Source organism: Pleurodeles waltl, chromosome 5 (genome assembly GCF_031143425.1).
Source record: "Pleurodeles waltl isolate 20211129_DDA chromosome 5, aPleWal1.hap1.20221129, whole genome shotgun sequence".
Classification (NCBI taxonomy): Eukaryota; Metazoa; Chordata; class Amphibia; order Caudata; family Salamandridae; genus Pleurodeles; species Pleurodeles waltl.
The window spans coordinates 682,239,786-682,264,429 of record NC_090444.1 but is presented as its reverse complement, the minus strand read 5'-3'; the positions used below and the strand labels follow the sequence as shown (position 1 = coordinate 682,264,429).

The window sequence follows — 24,644 nt, the reverse complement described above, 5'->3', positions numbered from 1 at the left end:
TACACCATGACATTTTCCAGACAGACACATTAAGTAAACTAGAGCCTAGATGTTCCGTGGGTTATTGTGCAGTCTACAAATGAAATCGTGCTTTTTGGATGCCCAGATCCCAAAGCCCTCTTACATTTTATGTCATTCTCTTTCAGCCATTGCAATTGATTGTTTTCTCTGAACATATATAAGGAAGTCTTCCAGTCTGTTCGCATTCACAGGACAAGTAAGGAAACTAAAGCTCTCTTCACTGTGACCAAAGTAGACTAAAATTAGTCCCCCTTAGTTTTACCCTTATACCCATTCCAAGGTCCCCATAGAGCTTTTTCAGTGATCACATCAGTTAGCTTTGTCATAAAGCTGTACATACTTGTTTTTTTAAGTGTTTGCATTACTTCACAACAACTGAATATGACAGCAGCCAACTCTTATGTGAGCAAGAATTTGTCTAGTGACATTCTTGCAGAAGGGTGACATACTTAGTGCGGTATTCTTTTATCAAACAAAACATCTTATATTTCCTGCACTTCATCATCCAACTCTCTTTTTAGTATGTTCTTCTTTCAACTGGTGATCCCACTCTGACCCTTACTGTACCCTTTTGTGTTGTCAACCACTTTGATTTTGAAAGGTGATCTTTTTTACCTCTTCCGTGGGGGCTTTTAGCTGGTGGCTATGCCTGTTGTTGCCGCCTCACTTTCATACATTGAGCACTGGTCCCTGGAGAACACCAGATGCTTCATGGCCACCAGTCTGGGAGGCCCTACCTCATCAGGTCAGGTAGAGATTTTTAACTACTATTGGATGCAGTAGATAGACCCTTCGGTATGTCATCCCATTTGACCCTGTGATTTCCTGAGCTGTTCTGTAGGTTCTCTTCCAGAATAGTTGGCAAGCATAAATCCCCTACCATATGAAAGAAACTAGCAGACTCTGTTTAGCACCTCAAGCACTCATCCTGCATGAAGGTTTATTTTATGTAATGCTGCTGGTGTGAAGTAGTCTGCGTAGCTATTTTAATAGCAAGAACTGAACATTTATATTTTGTGAGAATTTTTTCTTCAATTTTTTTTTTCTCTGGTCATTGTTCATCACTTCAGAGGCAATACCTCCCTCCCCTCTTTTAGGTCATCTAGTTGTGAGGCAATTAGTTAATAAACATTTACAACACTTTTATTTCCATTGCGTATTTTACTACGCAATCATTTTTGCCACATGTTAATGTGGACTAATTAAAAACAACATTTACATTGCACACTATTACAATGTGGCATTGTTCCTTATTTTCATATTCTTTTATGATCTATAATTATTGAGCCTAACCATGTTAACTCAACTCAGCCATGCGGAGTGAGGAGCCGAGAGTTCCACGACCTTTCTTATATAGTTCTTCAGGACTCCTTTCACCCACCTGGCCATGGAGGATTGATGCTGATGTAGTCTAGATTTTAGTTGAGCCCCTCGTGTCACAAGGTCATCAAAATGTGACAGTTTATGCCTTATGTTAAAGTGATAATAGTAAAACTTAGAAGCTGCACTGACACGCAATTTAAATGTGCTTTTGTTTTTATTTAAGAGGTTGTCTTAGGTGGTATTTGAATTGAATTACATGTTAGAGGAACACAACTGATGTTACAGTTAATTTAGACTCCAAACTAATGGTACATATTTAAACAACATTGAATTTCTAATGATTGACGAATTTAAAATGTGTGCAAAAATTGGCAAAATGTACTTCACTTCCACATCTAATGAAATGTGTTAACTACCCTTTTTCGTTTAAAATTAAATGTACTATTCATATTAAGGAAGTGTTATTAATGCTGAGTTCGTAAGTTTGCATATTACATGTGTTTTATTAAAACATATGAATTAAATGTAAGGTCATGATTTTTTGCATTAGCATAAGTGATATCTGCGGAGCTTGCATTTTTTGACAGTGTTAAAATGCTGATTCATTTCCAAACATGAACTTTCTTTTAGGCTATGTTTCTATGAGAAGCCTACAGTTTGGTAACAGACCCCATTGTTTAAGCATAGAGAGAATTTATCTTGTCACTCTTGAGAAAAAACATTGTGGAACATGGACTGACATCATATACAATTGTTTCAAACTTGCGGGGAGTCACATGAATGGAAGATGTTCTCATAGCAACTTGGTAAAGAAACGCATTAGTTTCAACTTGGAGTAGTGTGATCGATTATTATTGGATGATGCCCATTCAGTGTAACATGGACTGATACCTTTGGGGAATCAGATACCTTCTGACTTTTGATATGGCAGTGCTCAGATGGACCTTGAAGAGATGCTGCCTAGATTCCTCACCTAGATGCTTTGCTGAGGAAAAGTTCCTGAATGCTGAGCCACTTAGAGAGGTATCTTCCTCTCTGCCTTTTACCCTTTACGATGTCCCTGTGAGACTTTAGAAATCTTTATCTAATCTCCTACAGAAGACCCCTGATCGAACTTCTGTTATGCTGACATTTTCCCTTTTTATCTATCTTTTGCTTACCTTAGTTTGTGACCTACAGTCCGAGATTGTCTTTTATCAAATTATTTTTGCCCTTTTTGGGCTTTTTGTATTTTGTCGGCATGTGTAGTTTCTCACACATGTATTTCCCTAATTTGGTTAGTTGTAGGCTTTTCACTGCCCATCCTAAATTGATAACTTTGCTAAATTGAATATACAAATGTTTGCTAACCCTGAGCAACATTGGATTTCTGTATTTCAGGTATTCCTTTTAATATTATGTATTGTTCTTCTCTGAATGCTTAGTTTTGTTAATGTTAGTTTGTCTAAACTTATTTCGTCTCCTTGGACAACTGTTGGTGATTATGTATCTTTATAATTTGGTATTGCGAACAGTCTACATGACTTTGAGCTTTTGTTTGTAATAAATCCCTTAACTTTATTTCTGAGTGGAGTTTTTCCTTCCTGGCCGCATTGGTCATAGTGTTTAAATTAATTGGGTTTGTATTGAAATTGTGTTAGCGGTTCTTCCACACCACTTACTGGGTCCAAAGATCCATCTACCTCGTTGGGCATTGATTCCTGCGAAGGATGAAAATGTTCCAGCAAAGACAATCGACCTCCTCTCCTGCTGTCTGAACGTTGGAAAGGCATTTTATTGTTGGGACTCTAGGCAGCTTCTGTATGTATCTCTAACAGTTTAAAAACTACATGTGCTGTAGCAGAAATGAATGTATCCAAATATTACACTGCTGACAAAGGCAGATCCTCCAGTTCAATTAAAGAAAATTCCAAGTGTTTAATATTATTCGGCGCCACTCCATATTATGGAATCTGATGTATTCATCTTGTACTTGTCAATCTTATGTGGCCAAGAAGAGGTAGTATTTGTACGATCACCAAATAAAAACCATGAAAAATGTGTAGTAAATGTGAGTGGTTGTAAATGATCCACAGTAAAGATAACATACCTGCTGTACATGCGTGATACTAGTCAGCTGTGATGACTAACTTCTATTAAAGCTCATGTCCTCCTGAAACCTACAACAGTCATGTTGTGAATACGCTCCCACATTTACATAGAAGCTTTCTAAATATTTTGGCAACCTGTATGTTCCCCAAGTTCTGTGTGAATTTCATCAACACTCTCCAGCCTTCCAGTATTTTTCTGAAAGCTGTGTTGCAGCTGATATGCTAATATGAGAATATGCTAATGAGTTGTGTATATTTACTAATGAGAAAATTTGACATTTGATTAACAGTAATTGAAAATAACGTGTAATGTACAAAATGTGCCCACGGGGAGTGGTCACCATCTGTGTTAACAGTACTAAATAATTTGAAAGTTTAATAATTGTACTAATAATGTGCTTAATGAGAGATATAAATTTATGTTATGATGCTTTATATTCTTAAATTAGCTATACCAGAGGCCTAGTCGGCGCTGGGCCTTGCTTGCTTAAACGTGGAGACGCGATGAGCTGCTGCAGACTGGAACTGGAGAAAAGGACCTTGAACTGTACATAGTTCACCATGAAACACTGCTAGAAAAATCTGCAAACTCACCAACGGACAGGAGACGATCAAAACAAATTGATACAATTATGTGTAGAGTAGGCTAAATGTACTTTCCCAGGACTTGAACAATGGAGCTACAGACTAAGAGCTGGGGGCAACAGTTTTGTTACCTGAAGAACCGGTTGATGTAACATCGACAAGAGGACCAATCATATTAATGGAACTTGTCTCTCAAAATAACGTAGAGTCATAACCCCTGATAAGGTTGACCAATGGGCAAATTGTGGGACAAACTAAGAGACCCTAATAAAAAGTCATGACATGATGGGAGAAATCAGAACGTTTTCGCATGAAGACCCACATGCTGATGTTAATTGGAAATAGGCAGGCTGACAAGGGCGACTTAGGGTGACTTTGACTGACTGACTTATATTGCTGAATTATTCAATTGATCATGAATTGCTATGTATTTGCTTAATGTCGGTTACATATTAGTAAAGTGCTGAGAATTCCTTGCTTAGGTTACTAATAAAGTTTGGAAATCATGATGTTGCTGAATAAAAGTTTTCGATTAGAATTGTAACTAATAGGGAATAAAATGAACTAACTACCATATGAGTGATGATGGTTTCTGATTAGATTAGTTCATGTTATTTAAGGTTTATTGGAGTGATTTGTTGTAGATGTCTTTTACTCACTATAATTAACTAGGATACCCTATGCGATTCAAAAGATTCATCGACCTATACGCGTCCCCATGTAAGTTTACTTACTAAGGACAAGGCGCGCTAACAGTTTTTGTTAGCAGCTTGATGGTTAGTTTCCTTAGGGAACTAGTTAAGTGCTGAGTAAAAGTTATGGTGGTAGTTTAAATTTGAGTATAGTTGTTTAGATTATGAGGTTTGAATTTAGTTTTTCTGAATTGATAATGGTGGTAAAGATGATGTTTCCTTAAACCCAGAAATGACTTTCCCAGATCCTGGATCCCGTAAGTAAGGTTGGGTATGTTCCCGGCGTATTTGAGATAGTATGAGAGTGGTAGAATTGCGCTTGCATAAGCTTAAGCAGACCGCAGGTGAATTGTGATGTATGTGAGGCAAAGGTAGGAAGTTTGCGTACTCCAGTTTAGAGTTAGTAGGAGTGTGCGTACTCCAAAAGGTGTGAGAGTAGGGAAGTCATCGAACTTCACATGTGTGTGGCACTTTGTGCTAAAAAATTGTCCACATGGTTGTTGGTGATGGACGGACCCTGCGTGATCTAGACTCCAGAGTATATTGACAAGTGTAGGAGAAACTTGGGTATATGTTGTAATCTGTCTGGTTTAATAGGTTGATCGGGCGTGCTCAACAAGTCTGAATGAATGTATGTTGAATAAAAGAGGCTTCGACTGAAATTTGGCGAGTCCTATGTGCACCAGGACAGACCTAAAGATCAGTTGAGAGTAAAGTTTGCGGGTCGAATTTTACTTGCGGACGTGGGGGACTGAGAAAGAAGAATAGCTAAGGTCCCAGAGAGTGCCTTTTAGTGACAATCTGTAAGGTCCCTGAAGCGATTGTGTCCCTTCCTGTAGTAAACCAGCGGATTTGTTTTAGTTATTATTTGGTGAAGACGCTTGCAATATAATTGCATTAGTTGAATGAATTTGAGTTGAGGGAGGCCAAGCCGCAAGACTTTGTCAGCCGCTGTGTGTTAGTGTGACGTCAGAGTGTGCCGCGCTGGGATAGGTCGGTTACCGAGAAAAAACACGACCGGATTGGCAGCCGTCCGTGAGAGGCAATTGGTTGAGCGAACGGGTGAAGGGAATCTTGGGAGTAAAAGTCATTTCATTTATTGAATTGTTATACATAAAACAGGCTAAATTAAATTTTTCAAGGCATTTAGGAGTGCGATGAAGGGTGAATCTTACATTAAGGCTTCAGTAGGGGAACCAAACCCCCCACCCCTCAAAAGGCATAGCTTCTTGTCTTTGGTTAAAGCAATAGAGCACATTGACTAATAATCAAGGAACCCTAGCATTCCCAGAGCATGGAATGTTTAATTTAAGGGTTCTAGACAAATTGCGATTATCATTGTATGACATGAGACCGTTACCGAGACCTGCACAGTTCGAGGCTTTAGCAGTTTGGGAGCTAGTGGCCAGACAGCAGCACAAGCTAAAGAATAATAGAAGGATAAAGAAAATAGAAAAATCACTAGCCGAAGTTGTGGGATTGGGAACAAAAAAGATGGAGAATGGCAACCATAAGATGTTCCCTGCAATCACGGAAGGTGACGATTCAGACAAGGGAGACGATAACAAGGAAAAGGAGAATGAGGGAAAAAGAAAAGGGAAAAAGTCCTATGTGGATGATGACGATTCTGATGTTGAGGATTATATTAAGCAGTTACTGAGAGATAGACCTCTGCCTATGACGACTTATGCAGGGGGTCCAGGGAATATTGCTACAGCTGTAATATAAGGAGCCACGAGTGCTGAACAAACAGAAGGAGGACAGATACCAGGGGTAGTGCAGAGTATGCCAGTTGCAGGAACGAGAGCGGAAGCTCAAGTGCAGGTGCCTACACCTTCAGCACCAGTAATTTACCCGAATATACCAACTCTTGAGACTGTTTCAAATATTGTGGTGCCGAGGGAGCAGGTGCATCCGCAGCCAATGCTAGTTCAGACTGACCCAACTCCAATGTTACTGCCGCCAGCACAGATACAGAATATGCCGAGGTTTAATCAGATAACAGGGACATCAGTGGAGCACGCACCAGTTATGAATCAGGCAATGGGAGTACCACTTACACAAAGTGCAGGTTCCAGTGCAGCTCCAGATGCAATATCGCTACCGATTACTGTTGATCCAGCGGTACCTTCATATGCCCAGAAGAAAGCAGAAACAGGAGGACAGGCAGAGATGTCACAAGGTCTGATGAGAAGGGGAACGGAAGTCTTAGTACAGTCGACATCATCATCAATTACTTGCCCGGGTGAGCTTAAATCTCCTGTGGGATTTAGTTCTCTTGTACCATTGCCAGGTGCTAATCAAAGTCTGAGACTGTTGACTCAGCAAGTTTCAGGAACAGGGATACAGCAGCTGCCAGCAACTAATGCGAGTAACATTTCATTACAAGGGTTAACAGCACAGCAGTTAACTAGTTGGATGGATAGTTTAAATTCTTCGCAAGGTGCCTCAAGGGGAGAAGAGCAACTGAATCGAGTAGGACTAAATATCAAGGCAAGTGAATTGGTTGAAGGAACAATGGGATTGAACAGGTTAGAATCATATACTGAAGAGGAGCTGAGGTATTTGTGTCTGAGGATTACAAAGGAAGTGGGAAAAATACATCAGTGATTAGCAGATGTAGCAGAGAAACATGACATTGATCTTAAGACAATGAAACATTTGAGACAAAGCTACAGATTCAATTTCGAAGCAAAAGATTTTGAACACATGACGTCAGCAGGAATGAAAGCACATTTGAGAGATTTGCTGCAGAGTGCGCAGATTTGGGGAGAACTAGAGAAAGTGGGAAGGCAGATGGGCGAAAAGAAAAGATAAAAGAAAACGAAATTCAGAATGGGAAACAGAGGGAGCAGAGAAGGAAAAAACAGTCAAAATGCTACAGATGAGGGGAATTCCAGGAGGACAGTTTGTTCATGTTCCTTGGCATCGAAGTGACATACTGGGGGTTATTCTAACTTTGGAGGAGTGTTAATCCGTCCCAAAAGTGACGGTAAAGTGACGGATATACCACCAGCCGTATTACGAGTTCCATAGGATATAATGGACTCGTAATACGGCTGGTGGTAAATCCGTCACTTTTCCGTCACTTTTGGGACGGATTAACACCTCCTCCAAAGTTAGAATAACCCCCATTGTCTTTTACCAATGATTATCCTAAATTCAGGGAGAAGCCAGTTGAATGGTACCAGCAGACAGAGAGGTTTGTGAAACTTTAGTTGTGCCAGCTGACTTATGGGTCGAGTGCAAAAGTGCAGTAGATTGGCCAGCAAGCGAACCTGAGAGGCACAAAATTACAGGCGCACCGTCACCTGAGGTAATGAAAAATTATTATAAGGTGATTGACTTTCTGAAAACTAGGATTTCTCCGAAAAACATTGATTGGCAGAGAATTGACAGGACGGTTCAGGAAACCAAAGAGTCAATACACCATTACTACGAAAAATTGTTAAGGGCTTTCAAGGAGTACAGTGGTAAGGAAGCATTTGAACCAAAGGACATGTTACATTTTGTATTTAGATTTGTTGAAGGGTTGAGACCTGAAGTAAGTCAGATGATTAAGAATCATTTGATTTGTTAGCAAGCAAAGCTGATTGATGAGGTGCTGCAGTATGCTAAATATTGTAGTAATGAGATTGCATTAAAGCAAAAGAAGTTGAAGAAAAAGGCAATAGTGATGCAGATTAAGGCAGCATAGTCAGGAGTGCAAGGAGCTTTAGTGCCGCCAATGCTGCTGCAACACGCAACTATCACGTTTCAGCCTCAAGTGAGGGGTAGAGGACGTGGTATGGACGTGAAGCGTGGTCCGGATCTGAATACAGTGGTTGTTCAGAATGATATGCAGGGGATGAAAAGGATGTTGCCAAGTCACCTGTGCGGAAACGTGGGACACTGGAAGCGGGAGTGCCCATTGATGGTGCAGGAAGGAATGATTCAGAAAGGTGATGTCAGTACAGTACAAACAGTGAGAGTCCCCAGAGTGAGGGGCCAAGTCCCGAATGTTCAAACTCGAGGTCAAAACTTTTTACCAGTACAACAGATGCAGGTGCCACAAGCACAATTTACTCCTTTAGCACCGGTACAGCAGCAGATTTCTATGGTGCCTAGACAGCAAATGCACATACCTCAAGCCCCGATGGAACAGCAACAAGTTATGCTTACTCAGCAGGTCAATGGTCATAGATCAGATAACAGTAACAATACAGTACACCAATTCCCATTTCACAGTGAGGATGAAATAAACGATGAATGGATGAGTGACAGTTCTGATGAAGGAGCCTGTATACTTGCTGCATCCTTAGAGGTAAATCAGAGAGGGCCTTTTGTGAAGGGAAGGGAAAGGTAATGGGACATAAAGTTTCATTCTTGGTTGACACTTGAGCTACTCGCTCCACAGTAAGGAGTGTAGAAGTACCAGATTTGCCCCCTTTCCGGAAGAACAGTGCAGGTTGTAGGAGTGGAGAATAGGCAATTAACGAATCCTATCACAGAACCAGTACAGATTGAAATTGGGAACTATACAGGACTGCAGAGATTTGTGGTGTGCGACTCAAGTCCCGTATCTTTGTTAGGCAGAGACTTATTGGGCAAAACCAAATGTTCCATAAATTGTACAGACGCAGGAATAGAAGTTCAGACAAACAGTGATGACGAGGAAGAGCAGGCATCAGCCATGGTTCTTAATAAAACATTTGATGGGTATCCTTTGATTGAGGTTTTTCCAATGTTCACTTTGAAGGAGTTGCATGCAGATTTACAGGGAACAGTGAAGGAGAAGGTCTGGGATTTGACAGGGAAAGAAGTGGGTTTGATCAAAGATGTGGGGCCAATTAAAATCACTTTGAAGCCGAATACTGAGTTTCCAAAACTTCCACAGTACAATATGCCACAGGACGTGTTGATGAAGGTGGCACAAATAATTGGGGATTTCTTGAAGCAGGGTGTTTTTGAAGGAAGTGTTGAGCAGTCCATGCAATTCACCGATAATGGGATTGAAAAAGTCCTGTGGGAAAGTGCGAATTGTGCAGGATTTGCGAAAAGTGAATGACATGGTGGTCAAGTGTTGCCCGATTGTGCCCAATCAAGCAGTGATACTATTTCAGATTCCATGTGAGGCAGAGTGGTTCACAGTAGTCGATCTGTCACAAGCTTTCTTTTCAGTACCACTTCACGAGGATAGTCAGTTTCTCTTCAATTTCAAATTCCTAGATAAAGTCTACAGCTGGTTGTAGGCTTCCACAAGGGTACGCAGAGGGCCTGATTACAACTTTGGAGGACGGTGTTAAACCGTCCCAAAAGTGGCGGATATACCACCTACCGTATTACGAGTTCCATAGGATATAATGGACTCGTAATACGGTAGGTGGTATATCCTCCACTTTTGGGACGGTTTAACACCATCCTCCAAAGTTGTAATCAGGCCCAAAGTCACCATCCTTGTTTAATCAGATCCTGAAAAAGAACCTGGAGTCATTGGAATTACCTTGCCAATAGACTCTTGTACAGTACATTGATGACTTATTGATTGCAGTGTAAACATGATTTGATTGTCCTGTTGAATCATCTGGGGGACTTTGGTCATAAGAATTCACCTGCCAAACTGCAATACTGTCAGAAATCTGTCAAATATTTAGGACATCAGATTGAGAAAGGATTGAGGAGAATCTCCCAAGAAAGGATTACAATGATTTTGCAGAGAAACCCACCGACTTCCCAGAAGGATGTACGCATATGTTTGGGAATGGTAGGATACTGTAGACAATGGATCCCAAATTTTCATGAGATTGCCAAACCTTTACAACAATTGACACACAAGGGAGTTACAGACCCCATCACTCTAGCTGTGAAGCTCTGATGAGGGCCTTTACTGAATTAAGAGAGAGTTTGTGCAGAGCTCTTGCGTTGGGAATGCCTGATTACACGAAGCCTTTCACACTGTTTTGTCATGAAAGTGATGCCTGTTCTTTGTCTGTCTTGACACAGGTCCATGGAGGTGCTTATCGCCAGGTAGCCTATTTTTCAGCTACCTTGGACCTGGTTGCAGCAGCTTTACCAGGTTGTCTGCGAGTAGTAGCCACAGTTGGTCAAAGTCTTTCCCAAGGTGAAGGGGTAGTCATGGGATACCCAGTGACGGTAATGGTGCCACATTCAGTTGAAATTTTGCTGACAAGAACAAAAACGCAACACTTGACGGGGGCCCGACTGACGAGGTATGAGATGAGTATATTGGGAGCTCCAAATGTTACTTTGAAAAGATGTACAGTGTTGAATCCAGCAACATTATTGCCAAGTGATACGGTTGAAGTCGAAAAAGAGGAAGATATGGAGCATGATTGTCTTGAAGTTACAGATCTGTGTACAAAGCCTAGACCTGATATTAGAGACCCTCGACTGGAAGAAAATGATCAAATTGTTTTTGTTGATGGTTCATGCCTTAGAGATGGGACAGGCACATTGAGAGCAGGGTATGCTGTGTGTACAATTACAGGGACCCTGGAAGCATCCTGGCTCCCTGGTGGTATATTCAGCACAAGTGGCAGAATTGGTGCCTCTCTCTAGGGCATGTTACGTCTCTACCAGGCTGAGAGTGACAGTATACACGGATAGCCAATACGGATTTGGAATTGTTCATGATTTTGGTAAATTGTGGTCTCAAAGAGGGTTCATGACTTCCAGCGGAACCCCAGTATGAAATGGTGACAGGATAAAGGAGTTGTTGTACGCAATACAGTTACCTGAAGAAATTGCTGTAGTAAAATGCAGTGCACATCAGAAAACACCAGACTACATTTCTTTAGGAAATGGATATGCGGATCAGGTAGCAAGATTTTGCGCTCTGAAATGTATATCATTCAAGGATAAGTGGGAACTAATGCAAGAAGAAGAGACCAGTTTTGCAAATTTTGCTCTAAAAGTAATTGACACCTTAGAGGAATTGAAAATGTTGCAAGAAAATGCAGATAAGGAAGAGAAAAAGCTGTGGGCAATACTAAAATGTATACAAAGACCAGATGAAATCTGGGTATCTGAGGAGTGCCAGATGGTGCTACCGAATTGTCTGTTGTCTCAGATGGCTCGGTATTACCATGGTCAGGCACATATTGGAAGGAATGCCATGATTAGGTTCTTCAAGGTCGATTGGTTCAATCCGAAATTTAGACAAGCAGCTGAGGCAGTGTGCAATAGATGTGTGATTTGCCAGCAGTTAAACGTGGGAAAAGGGACAGTGGTAAATTTGAGCCACATTGGAAGAGCAGGAGGACCACTCAGCAGAATGCAATTGGATTTCATTGAAATGCCTGCATGTGGTGGACTGAGGTACGTGTTGGTGATTGTATGTGTGTTTAGTCATTGGATTGAAGCATACCCCACACATAGAAATGACAGTCTCACAGTTGCAAAGCTACTGCTTAGAGAGCTGATACCAAGGTTCAGATTGCTGATCTCTTTAGAATCAGATAGGGGAACGCACTTCAATAACGAAGTGATTAAACTCTTATGTGCAGCACTGAATATTGAACAGAAGCTACATTGCAGCTATCGTCCAGAAGCATCAAGATTGGTAGAACAAATGAATGGTACCCTGAAATCAAGAATCGCTAAAATGTGCGCAGCCACAAACTTGAAATGTCCAGATGCATTACCTTTAGTGTTGATGTCAATGAGAAATGTACCTGACAGGAAGACAGGATTGTCCCCACAAGAAAATTCTCATGAGAAGAGCAATGAGACTGCCAGCAATACCAACCAATGCTCTTGTCAGTATCACAGATCATATGGTGTTAGGCTACTGCAAAGGTCTAGCTGATGTGGTTCGATCTTATTCTCAGCAGGTTCAAGCTGTTACTCTGCCACCTATCCATGATCCAGGTCACAACTTGCGAGCCGGAGACTGGGTCGTGATCAAAAAGCATGTGCGAAAAACCGACTTAGAGCCGCGTTGGAGAGGTCCATATCAAGTGGTGTTGACGACTACCACTGCTGTAAAGTGTGCAGGATTGCTCAATTTGATACATGCAAAACATACCAAAAAGGTGGTGAGTCCCTAGGATCATGAAGAAGTGTTGCTTAGAACACCAGCAGCAGAGAAGCAAATAATTCTGCCTGAACCAGAGCCAGTACAAGTCTAGCCGGAAATAGACCCAGAACTAACGGAGGAAGGATCAATCACCCCAGTAAGAGACGAGAGTGTGGAGAATCAAGCGGCAGAATGTGCAGACAAGGCAGAAGAGGCGTTAAGCGATTCATGCACAGTAAAAGTGCTAACGCCAACAAAAGGGACTGAAAAACATGGAAACTCAGTGCCACAGCCTGAGGGGGAAAGAGTTGAGCTAGGTCAAAACAAGTGATCTGACTCCTCCTGAACCCGTTGCAGGCCCATCAAAAGAGGGCACTTCAAACAAGGTAAAGGAGAAAAGTCCTATCTTAAAGAGATTGCTGACAGAAGGTGTAAGAAAAGGGGATAATAGGCCTGAATCTCGAATAGGCAAGAAAAAGGACTTGGTAATAAATGAGACCATAGAGGAAGAACAAAATACCACAAAGAAAGATGAACTGAGTGATGGCGAACTGACAGGGGAAAGGAGGTTGAAAAGAAAGAAAGTGGCAAATCGAAAGTACGAAGGACCAGAGTGGGCATACGCCACAACAAGTGATTAGCAGAACAAGTTTATGTCCTTTTGTTTTGATAGAGAAGTTCCAAATCAGTATTTTGATGCAACTTGAAGGAAAGAAACAATAGACTATATTGCTGAATAAGGAAAGAGATTGAGATTACTGATTCACTGGAGAAGACATTGATAGCCTGAAGAGACATTTAAAACCTGAAGTTGACCAGCTGCTAACCGATTTTGACAAAGGAAAAAGGGGTCTTGTTGTGTAAAGATAAAACTGTGAAGAAAGAAATATTTTTTTTGATTTTGTGTTGCATATTAATTAGGAGTTGAAGACTGCTTTCTGATTCTTAACAGATCATGGCTAATATAGATAATAACGCGAGACATATTAGGTATTGTAGATATTTGAGTATAGGAATGGCGATTGCGTGTGGAATATTGTTTGTGATAATGATTTTGGGTATGTCAATTCATGAGCTGAAGGAAGCAAGGGTTACATTTGTGCATGAAGCTACTACATTAACAGCTATAGAGAAGTTTAAATTAGATGAGCGATATTTGCATGATAATACTAACGCAAGGGGAGAATTGTCTTCTAACGTCTTCTATTGTTTATTGAGTGAGTATGTGGAAACGATGAATGCAAAGGATTGTCTTGTGTCCATGCAAATACCTTCATCTGTGGAAGAAGGGGTTACGTATCATAGTCTACCTCTGACTTACGGTATAACTTGTAGTCTGCTACTAACTCACTTCTATAACCAAGAGTATATTCAGTACTTTTATTCCAATTACGACTTAGTATTTCCTTTTGTTCCTATGAATAGATATTTAAGTAAGATAGCTAAAGAGCATGATATAGTATTAGTTAGAGGATTCTTTGAGCCTACACTAACGTTTGCCACAGCTTATGCGCATTGTAACAATTTGACTTGCTTATTAACCCCCATGGAAAATAACTTTATTGGGCATACTGACGATAGGAGAAAAACATTGAAAGAAAGATTAGAAAAAGGATTAGAGAAAAGGACTTACAAAAAAGATTATGTTTACACTGCTATTAAAACACAAGGGAAGCTAGCTTTAGATGTAATACACATAGGGAAGCTTTGTGTATATATAGGCCAAAATCACGCACTGACACTTTATTTGTTGGAACGAGTGAATGTAGGCATGTGTTTTTGTTTCAGAGTAAATGGACGTTCATGTTGAATGGTGCTGACCCTGTGATTCCTGGGATCTTTTACATATGTGGACTTAATGCTTATTACCGACTAACTAAGAGATGGTATGGGACATGTTATTTGGGAATAGTATTCCCTAAAATCTGTCAAATAGATGATTTGAAAAAGATACCGAAAATGACCGAGTTACATCGAATGAGACAAAGAAGAGAAACAGCCTCTGCAATAGTAGGGGATATTTTTGGAGCAGTAATTCCTTCAGTAGGAGTTATATTGAATGCAAATAAGATACAAAAATTGTCAACTATAGTAGATAATATGTTAACTAACTTTACAGGAGCTATATTATTACTAAACACTGAGTTCGCTGCGGATAGAGCTATGACGCTTCAAAACAGGCTTGCTTTAGACATAATATTAGCGAAAGACGGAGGAGTCTGCAAAATGATTAACGAAAAGCACTGTTGTTCTTATATCCCTGCAAATGAGAAGGAAGTAAAAGAATTGCTTACTAATTTAACTAATGCAAATAAGGACTTGAAAGAGTTGAAGGGACCAGGAGTTTGGGAGAAAGTAGGAAATGGAATTGTCACATTAGGCAATTGGTTTAGTCAAATTTGGGGTGGAATATTGTGGAAAATTGTTCAAGGAATATTAATTGTAATCATTATTATATTAGGATTATGGGGGGCATGCAAATTATGGCACAAAATTCAATTAAAAAGAGCTAAGAATAATCAGAGGAGGGAAGAACCACCTAGAAGAAGAATCTATGTGGGAAATAGAAATAGAAGAGATCAAAATGTAACTGAAAGTAACTTGTAATGTTTGACAAAGAAAAGTGTGATGACATATTTAGTCATCAGAGGAGGGACTGTAGCAGCTGATATGCTAATATGAGAATATGCTAATGAGTTGCGTATATTTACCAATGAGGAAATTTGACATTTGATTAACAGTTATTGAAAATAATGTGTAATGTACAAAATATGCCCACGGGGAGTGGTCACCATCTGTGTTAACAGTACTAAATAATGTGAAAGTTTAAAATTTGTACTAATGTGCTATAATGAGAGATATAAATGAATGTTATGATGCTTTATATTCTTAAATTAGCTATACCAGAGGCCTAGTCGGCGCTGGGCCTTGCTTGCTTAAACGTGGAGATGCGATGAGCTGCCGCAGACTGGAACTGGAGAAAAGGACCTTGAACTGTACAGAGTTCACCATGAAACACTGCTAGAAAAATCTGCAAACTCACCAGCGGACAGGAGACGATCAGAACTAATTGATACAATTATGTGTAGAGTAGGCTAAATGCACTTTCCCAGGACTTGAACAATGGAGCTACAGACTAAGAGCTGGGGGCAACAATTTTGTTACCAGAAGAACTGGATGATGTACTCATCTATAAGAGGACCAATCATGTTAATGGAACTTGACTCTCAAAATAACGTAGACAAGTGGTAAACAAAACTATAGGTAAGAGTTATAACCCCTGATAAGGTTGACCAATGGGCAAATTGTGGGACGGACTAAGAGACCCTAATAAAAAAAGTCATGACGATGGGAGAAATCAGAACGGAGAGGCGAAAGTTGATGACGTCAGGAGACGCTGTCCGAAGTGCTGAAACTTGGGCTTGCTTCTTGTGAGCCCGAGCCTTGCTGATGACTGATGACCTGGAGTTTAAGGCTGACTCGTTGCTGATCTATCTTGGATAGGTAGCTATAACCTGACCGACTAATGAATGCTTTTTCTTTCTAGGTACCAACTGCGCTGTTTTAAAATATTCTTCTTTTCTAGTTAGATTATTCCAAATTAATGATTTTGACTAAATTGTTTTCGCAGTAAGACCCATATGCTGATGTTAATTGGAAATAGGTAGGCTGACAAGGGCGACTTAGGGTGACTTAGACTGGCTGACTTAAATTGCTGAATTATTCAATTGATCATGAATTGCTATGTATTTGCTTAAAGTCGGTTACATATTAATAAAGTGCTGAGAATTCCTTGCTTAGGTTGCTAATAAAGTTTGGAAATCATGATGTTGCTGAATAAAAGTTTTCGATTAGAATTGTAACTAATAGGGAATAAGATGAACTAACTACCATATGAGTGATGATGGTTTCTGATTAGATTAATTCATGGTATTTAACGTTGATTGGATTGATTTGTTGTAGATGTCTTTTACTCACTATACTTTAACTAGGATACCCTATGCGATTCAAAAAAATGCATCGACCTATACGCGTCCCCTTGTAAGTTTACTTACTAAGGACAAGGCACGCTAACAGCTGCATTGGCCCAAAATGGGAATTCATAGCTCAATGGATGCTTAATATTTGTCCTCTACATTTGCCATACTTCTTTGATTATCCTTGCTATTTTTGGTACATTCAATCTAGGGTCTTTATCTCCAAATACTATCTCCTCAGTTAGGAGTGGTTGGAGGGTCCAGCACAAACTGGATTTTTCATATTTCTCAGCTGGTTTACTTCTCCTGTTGTACCTTGTTCTTCAAATTACAGAATACTTGTAAGAGTTTCAAATCTTTCAAACATTTTCTGTTTTTTTTGTATTCTCTGCTGTTATTTTTCCTTTTTCCTTGTTTATCCAAACTAGACACATCCAAGTCTTTGCTTCGGTCTGTCTCTATCACTTGAACAAAGGTTTTTTTGTCACAATGTTACTCAAACTTCTAGAGGCCTAATGCAGTTTCAGCACTATACAGTTAATATTGTTACCTTTAAAATCATTGTCTCACGATGATCATGTTCTTGAGGACTGCACAAAGATATGGTAATATAGTTGATCACATTCTCTGTTAAAAAGTTATCATTTTCCTTGTAAACAAAATTGTCCTTCATTATTGGTAACTAAGATTTTGTGTAATCCTTCCACATAAATATTTATAATAAAACATAAGCCCACCACGAAAATTTGCTCCACTGGACTGGTATGATTATCCACCATTACCAAAACAAACTTTTCTTTTACACTTACCTATTTCATGAAACAAAAAAAATCAAAAATACTCTTCTCCCATATAGCACTATGAAAGTCTCACTTTTCATGAGCCCTCTCCTGACCGCAGATCTTTTATCCTACTCCTCACAAACTGCACATATTTCTATGCACCTTTGAACATTTTCATCTTTTCCTGGCTACTAAATCCCTCTCTAAACATATTTTTACTTTAATGTAGTGACCAATTGACCCTTTGTTCTAGATAAATTCACCACAAACACCCTCTATTCATACATCTTTCTTCTCTGATTATCAAATCATTTTGTGTTGTCTGTCAAATATCTTATGATAACTTTGTTTGAGGAAAAAACTATTTCTCTTAGTAGGTCTTTCTCCTGCAGTTAACCTCACTCATTGTAATAATATAGGGTATTTTATGTGGTCTTCCCTTTTCGTGGAGTAGACAATCGAGATAATCAGCTTGCCTGATGGTCAACCCTGATACCTTGTGAATTTTTAGCTTGTATCCTTGCACACTTGCCACCAAAATGCATATTCTTGCTGAACCTTTACATGAATGTCCTCCTGGTACCAACCTCAAAGATCTCTTCAAAGCATGTCATCTTCAAAGATCACTTGAAAGCATAAATGTTCTTAGAACACATATGTGTTATAATACTCCACTATTCATGCACACCAAAATGTCTAGTTCTACGACAGAATAACTAATCTCCTCATCCAATTCTTTACAAACAATAGCCAGAATCATTGTCACCACCTTTTCCTTGCTCCAGCCATTAAATCATCATCCCAAACGTATCTGATGTTTCTCTTTCGAAATAAAATAATGTTCATTGTATGCAGGAACAAAGACACCGTGGACACTAAATCGAAAGGCAGCCCTGTAAATGCACGTTCTTTGAAATTTGGATAGAATCTTTTCTGATGAAATGATGATTTCAAATCAAATTTTGTTTAAAACTTGGGATCCAAAGTACAAAGCTTTTTTCCACCTGTACCTGTGACTTACTTGTGGAAATTCATGAGCAAGTCCTGCCTATTTTCAGAAAAAAGCTTTGCAAATTGAGGTTTTTGCATCTTACTGTGCTGGAAGTATTTCATTTCTATCAGCGAGTAGTAAACACTCTAGCATAATGCATTCATTTGAATTCTGAGGTCTCTAGAGAATCTTAAACAACCACACACTTTGTTTGTAAATTCTGCAAGGGAGAACCAATCAGATGATTGCTCTGGTTCTGTCATCAACTTTAACCACATTGTCCAGAAATTCTTTCTTAATCTTTCTCAGTCACTGGGACTCTCCTCATCTTGTGTTTGTGTGGAACAGATTATTCAGCATTTCTTTCTGTGTCCCCACTTTTGCTCTGAAAACATTTGCAAACTTACTCTACACACATTTAAAAATGTAAACTTCCACCGCCTCCTATTCTACAGTCTGAGAACAACATAAATATCATGTTGATGTGCCCATCTCAACGCTGGTGGGCTCCTTATACCATTAAACAACTTACCTTTACTCATTATTTTTTTGTGCTTGTTTTTATCCTTTAATATCCCAGAATATTAACCTCCCATTCTTCATATTCTCAGCAAAGAAAATCTCAGGACTCAAGTGAATCCTCCTGCCACTTCTCTTTAAACATTTCAGAAGGAAAAATCTCATAGCTTGCTATTATTTCAGTTTCCACCCCACATTAGCAAGAAAAACATTTAGGGCTTTACCTGACACCATTGTTGCACCTTAACATGTGGCTCTCACCCTTTATGAAAATTTCACACTAGTTCCTCCATCAACTAGCACAGACCCACAAATCTGCTCCCCAACTCTTCTAACTACTTCAGCCTCTCCAACTTCTAATATTATTCACATCAATACCCCACTTGGTTTTCGTCTTTCTTATATCCATCATGCAAATCAGAGGTTCCACAAATAGGTTTGTCAGTATTGAAGGTGTGCTGTAGTGTTCGGTCTTTACCTCTACTGGATATGCTTGTTGTAATACTGTAAAATGCATGACTTCTTACTACTCAAATATGTGCTGTCCTTGCAATATGAAAGTGGCTACCATAATGTTTATATTGACTGCTCTGTATTTAGGATTATTAAAGATTAATTGTCAAACATGAAAAACCTCCTTTCCTATGCTACTGCATATTTTCATGGCCTGTGTAAGCAGAAGGCCAAATAGTAACTGACTTTACGACCTGATATATTAAAATCAGTTATAGAAATGCCACACTAATAGAAGACTCCAGACACATAGATGCCATAGTTCACTATTACTTTAAATGCTAGTGAATGACGTTTCCACATTAACTGGTCCAAATATGGGCTACAATTTTAATAGCTTCTTATTGTGGGAGTGTTTGCACGTACCTTTGTCCACTCGGTTTATTTCTGAGTGAAATGATTCACTCAGAAATTCTATTATTAATATTAATTAGTGAATTTCACCTTCATTCACATTAGTCAGTTGATAAATACAGCAACCTATGAGGTTCGTTCTTGTCCAGGAGTTCACCATACCTTTCAGGTAGATGTTACAATTTTCATTGAAACACATTATTCAAGTTTCCTGTTTTTAGCTTGGCGTGCAAGGCAGCTGACAACTGTGCTGGTACGTGATTTGGATTGTAGAATTTCACTTTTCCTGTTGGTCACAGAAACCACTGTGGCATCAACACATGGACTAAATATTGCAGATGTTCCCATCCGGCACAAATATTGGCCATATGACAGCATTTGTGATCTTTTCTTTTTTTTTATTATGACTGCCCGAATGTTATTGTATTTTTGGGGTAACTTAGCTCAGAAAACAAATGAATATGTAGTTTATAGAATTAATAACGCTTCGTGCCACTTTGCTTCACTGGAGCAAGACCTGTTGAAGGGTGTTTTGCCAACCTTAGGTGAAATGTCATTTTACCAATGTTTTCCTGTGCCAATGATAACAATTGGAAAATCATAAATGTAGGCTGTTCTCCTAGTGCCTTAAGGTAGCATCTCTCGCCTCTGAAGCAGAGGTTGAATGGATCACGTAGCCTTAATTGCCGGGCTGATATGTGTGTGACTGTTGTTACCATAATACAGACATTACCTTTGTTGTGCCAAGTTGTGTGTTTCATAATTGCCAGTACTTCTCGCTGAAGGTTTTTGAAGGCATCAAATTCTACCTTGTCACTCACAATTCCTGTACACTTTGAAAACATAATACAGATGCTGAGGAGAACTGTTGAAACATATTATCAAAGTGACCTGAGATTAGCAAGAAAGTTCCAAGTTAAAATAATCTCAGTCTGCTACTATACATTATGCTACCATGTGAATGGATTAATACAATTGACAAATCCTTCTGCAAAATAAATTTACAGCAAATCTAAATTTACATAGATCCTGTGATGAAGTTCAGCATTATATAAAGATCATGTGAATACATAGGATGTAATTCATACCATTGTTTTCATAGGTTGGGTTTCGTTATTGACTGAAGAAATGAAGTCACCTCATATTATTCAGTGCTCTCATGCAGCTCGAGCACTTGCTAATTTGGATCGAGATACTGTGAAAGAGCGTTATCCTGATGGTGTGTATGTGCTACATCCGCAATGCCGAACTAGGTGAGGAGGGGGCATAAGAGGGGTTCTAGTATGATTAGAAAGATTCAAAATGATGAAATACAGTCAATAAATATTTGTTTTCTTTTTTTACATATTGAACTTGCTTCACATATAGGGGGTCATTCTAAGTCTGGCGGGCGGCGGAGGCCGCCCGCCAGACTTCCCCCCTCCAAAATACCGCTCCGCGGTCGCAAGACCGCTGAGGGTATTTTGGCTTTTGCACTGGGCTGGCGGGCGACCGGCAAAAGGCCGCCTGCCAGCCCAGTGCAAAAACCCTTCCCACGAGGACGCCGGCTCAGAATTGAGCCGGCGGAGTGGGAAGGTGCGACGGGTGCAGTTGCACCCGTCGCAAATTTCACTGTCTGCAATGCAGACAGTGAAATTCAAAGTGGGGCCCGCTTACGGGGGCCCCTGCAGTGCCCATGCCATTGGCATGGACACTGCAGGGGCCCCCAGGGGCCCCACGACACCCAATACCGCCATCCTGTTCCTGGCGGGCGAACCGCCAGGAACAGGATGGCGGTATGGGGTGTCTGAATCCCCATGGCAGCGCAGCGAGCTGCGCCGCCATGGAGGATTCAGAAGGGCAGCGGAAAACCGGCGGGAGACCGCCGGTTTTCCTCTTCTGACCGCGGCTGAACCGCCACGGTCAGAATGCCCTGCGGGGCACCGCCAGCCTGTTGGCGGTGCTCCCGCCGACCCTGGCCCCGGCGGTCTAGTACCGCCGGGGTCAGAATCACCCCCATAATTTTCAGCTTGATTCTCAAACCACAATTTGTAGTACATTTTGTAGTACTACAAATCGTATCACAAAATGTACAATTTTGTACTATACTCATCTATTTGGAGTTCACCGCCTAACTGCCAAGTTCTGCACATGTAAATGTAGATTTTAGCAGTTAATGTGGGGAGGGGTGCAGGGGAATGGGTGGAAAAAAGGAGCAGACATCAGGTAGAGTCACAGTGGGTTTAGGAATGGTGTCATCATCTTACACAAGAGTAAGCCAATGTAGCTTAAAATTTTGTAGTAAGTTTACACTTGGAGTATGTGAATACTGAAAGTAGTAAACTTATTACAACATGTAAAACCTACTCAAAAGTGTAACTTACATTTGTTAATCAGTGTTTAAACAATGCCATTGCATATTTGGTGTTTACATCTAATGCTAGTGTGCATATTTATACACAAAGAATCTTAGATCCTAATGTAGAAAGTGCTTGTCCCAACCTTTCTTATTTCTTTTTATTTTTTGCTTCCAACATTGAAAAAGGATGTGTCATGTTTTCATAAAATACATTTCCTTAGCTCTAATTTGGTATATGCTTGTGATTAGGTCTCTGCCCATACATGCAAAACAATAAGGCTTGTATTAAGAATAATTTTGTCTTCACCAGGTTTGTACCTTCTTGATACTGTCTGACGACTTTAAACAATAGATCTATAGAAACAAAACTACCATTTTAAAACTGTTTGGTCCGTTTATACTAGAAACACACAAAGAAGCATGCCACATCTACCTTTCATCTGTCTATGGAAGGCAAACTAGACTGTCTGGCATTTATGCATTAAAATCCAGTGCATCACAATCGATTCTTAGTGCTAGCAACACTTTGTTTTAGATTCTAGTAATGTATAACCATATATGTATTTGTGTGTGTGTATATATATATATATATATATATATATATGTTCGATGGCATGTGTAGCTGCAGATACACATGCTGTGCATTATCCTGCCATCTGGTGTTGGGCTCGGAGTGTTACAAGTTGTTTTTCTTCTAAGAAGTCTTTTCGAGTCACAGGACTGAGTGGCTCCTCCCTTTCGGCTCCATTGCGCATGGGCGTCGACTCCATCTTAGATTGTTTTCTTTCCGCCATCGGGTTCGGACGTGTTCCTCTTCGCTCCGTAATTCAAATCGGGGAAACTTAGAAAATCTCTGAAATTCGTCGGTATTGTTTGCGTTCGGGACCGGTTTAGTATCATCACATCGGCACCGACAACAAGACCGCTTCGGCGGCCCTTCAGGGCTTCCGCACTTAATCAAGGCCTGGTCGGCCCGACCACACCCGTTGACAAAGAACTAATGGACTGGACCCCTTTCCGTTTCTGTCCGAAGTGCCACGCCAAGTATCCTTACACAGACCAGCATTGGGTCTGTAACCTGTGTTTATCGCCCGAACACAGAGAGGATACTTGCGAGGCCTGCAGAGCGTTTCGATCCAAGAAGACCTTAAGAGATCGACGCGCAAGACGGTTACGGATGGCGTAGAAACAGTCGCAGCATCTCGATGCCGAGGAAGAAGAGATGCGGATATCCGTCCAGGGTTCGGACTCGGATGAATCCGACGGGGATCGACCACCGACTGCGGCACAAATAGTGAGTACACCTGCCCCGTCCCACACCCAAGGTCAGGTCAAGAAACAAAAGGCCTCGGGGACGCCACTGCCGGAAGGCCATGGCTCAACCCACAGAAAAGACGGTGACCAAGTAACATCAGCACCAAAAAAGGCCAAATCAGTGCCGAAGTCTTCCGACTCCGGTCGAGAAACCGGCACTGAAAAGAGTCGGCATCGAATCGAGTAAACCTCGAAAAAGCCACTCTGTGCCGAAACCAACAATCTCCATCGGGGTTTCGATAGCGAAAAAACCAGCTTCGGAGACGAAAAAGGCATCCTACACGGAGGAGCAGGGGCTCTCTCTACAGCTCAAAGAAAAGCACAGATTTGAGCAGGAACTGGATCTAGAAGAGTATGATCAAACTCAGCAAAGGCTAGAAATCCAGAAACAAACAGGGAAGATTCAAACTATCCCTCTGCTCAAGTCCAAAAGAAAACTGACTTTTCACTAGACTGAGATGCAACCAAAGGCCAAAGTGGTTAGAGAAAGATCACCACCCCCACAGTTCTCACCACAAATGTGCCCACTTCAATCTCCACAGTTGTCACCAGTGGGTACACCAATGGCACAGTCACCCACACATACTGGGATGACTCAAGACGATGCGGACCCCGGGGATCTATACGACCCTCCAGTTTCGGACAATAGTCCAGAGTGTTATCTGACAAAACCTTCGCCACCAGAGGACAGTACGTCCTACACGCAGGTACTGGCTATAGCAGCAACATTTCACAATGTAACAATGCACTCAGAACCAGTGGAAGACGACTTCCTGTTTAACATTCTGACATCCACGCATGCATCATATCAAAGCCTGCCAATGTTACCGGGCATGCTTAAACATGCACAACAGGTTTTCCAAGAACCAGTGAAAGGGAGAGCAATCACGCCAAGGGTTGAGAAAAAATATAAACCACCCCCATCAGACCCTGTGTTTATTACACAACAGCTCCCTCCGGACTCAGTGGTTGTGGGGGCTGCAAGAAAACAGGCTAACTCGCAGTCATCAGGGGATGCGCCACCCCCTGATAAGGAAAGTCGTAAATTCGACACGGCTGGGAAAAGAGTGGCATCGCAAGCAGCCAATCAGTGGCGAATTGCCAACTCACAAGCCCTCCTTGCCCGAT

General features: G+C 40.7%; 1 protein-coding gene across 5 annotated transcripts in view; it reads left to right on the top strand.

Moving 5' to 3' along the window:
- SERAC1 (serine active site containing 1) overlaps nucleotides 1-24,644 on the top strand; it is a 311,524-nt gene that overhangs the window by 157,873 nt on the left and 129,007 nt on the right. For all 5 annotated transcript variants that reach the window (XM_069234574.1, XM_069234575.1, XM_069234577.1 and 2 more), the window contains one exon: nucleotides 20,967-21,117. In XM_069234574.1, coding sequence (XP_069090675.1) covers nucleotides 20,967-21,117 — 151 coding nt within the window. The remainder of the gene's footprint in view (nucleotides 1-20,966; nucleotides 21,118-24,644) is intronic.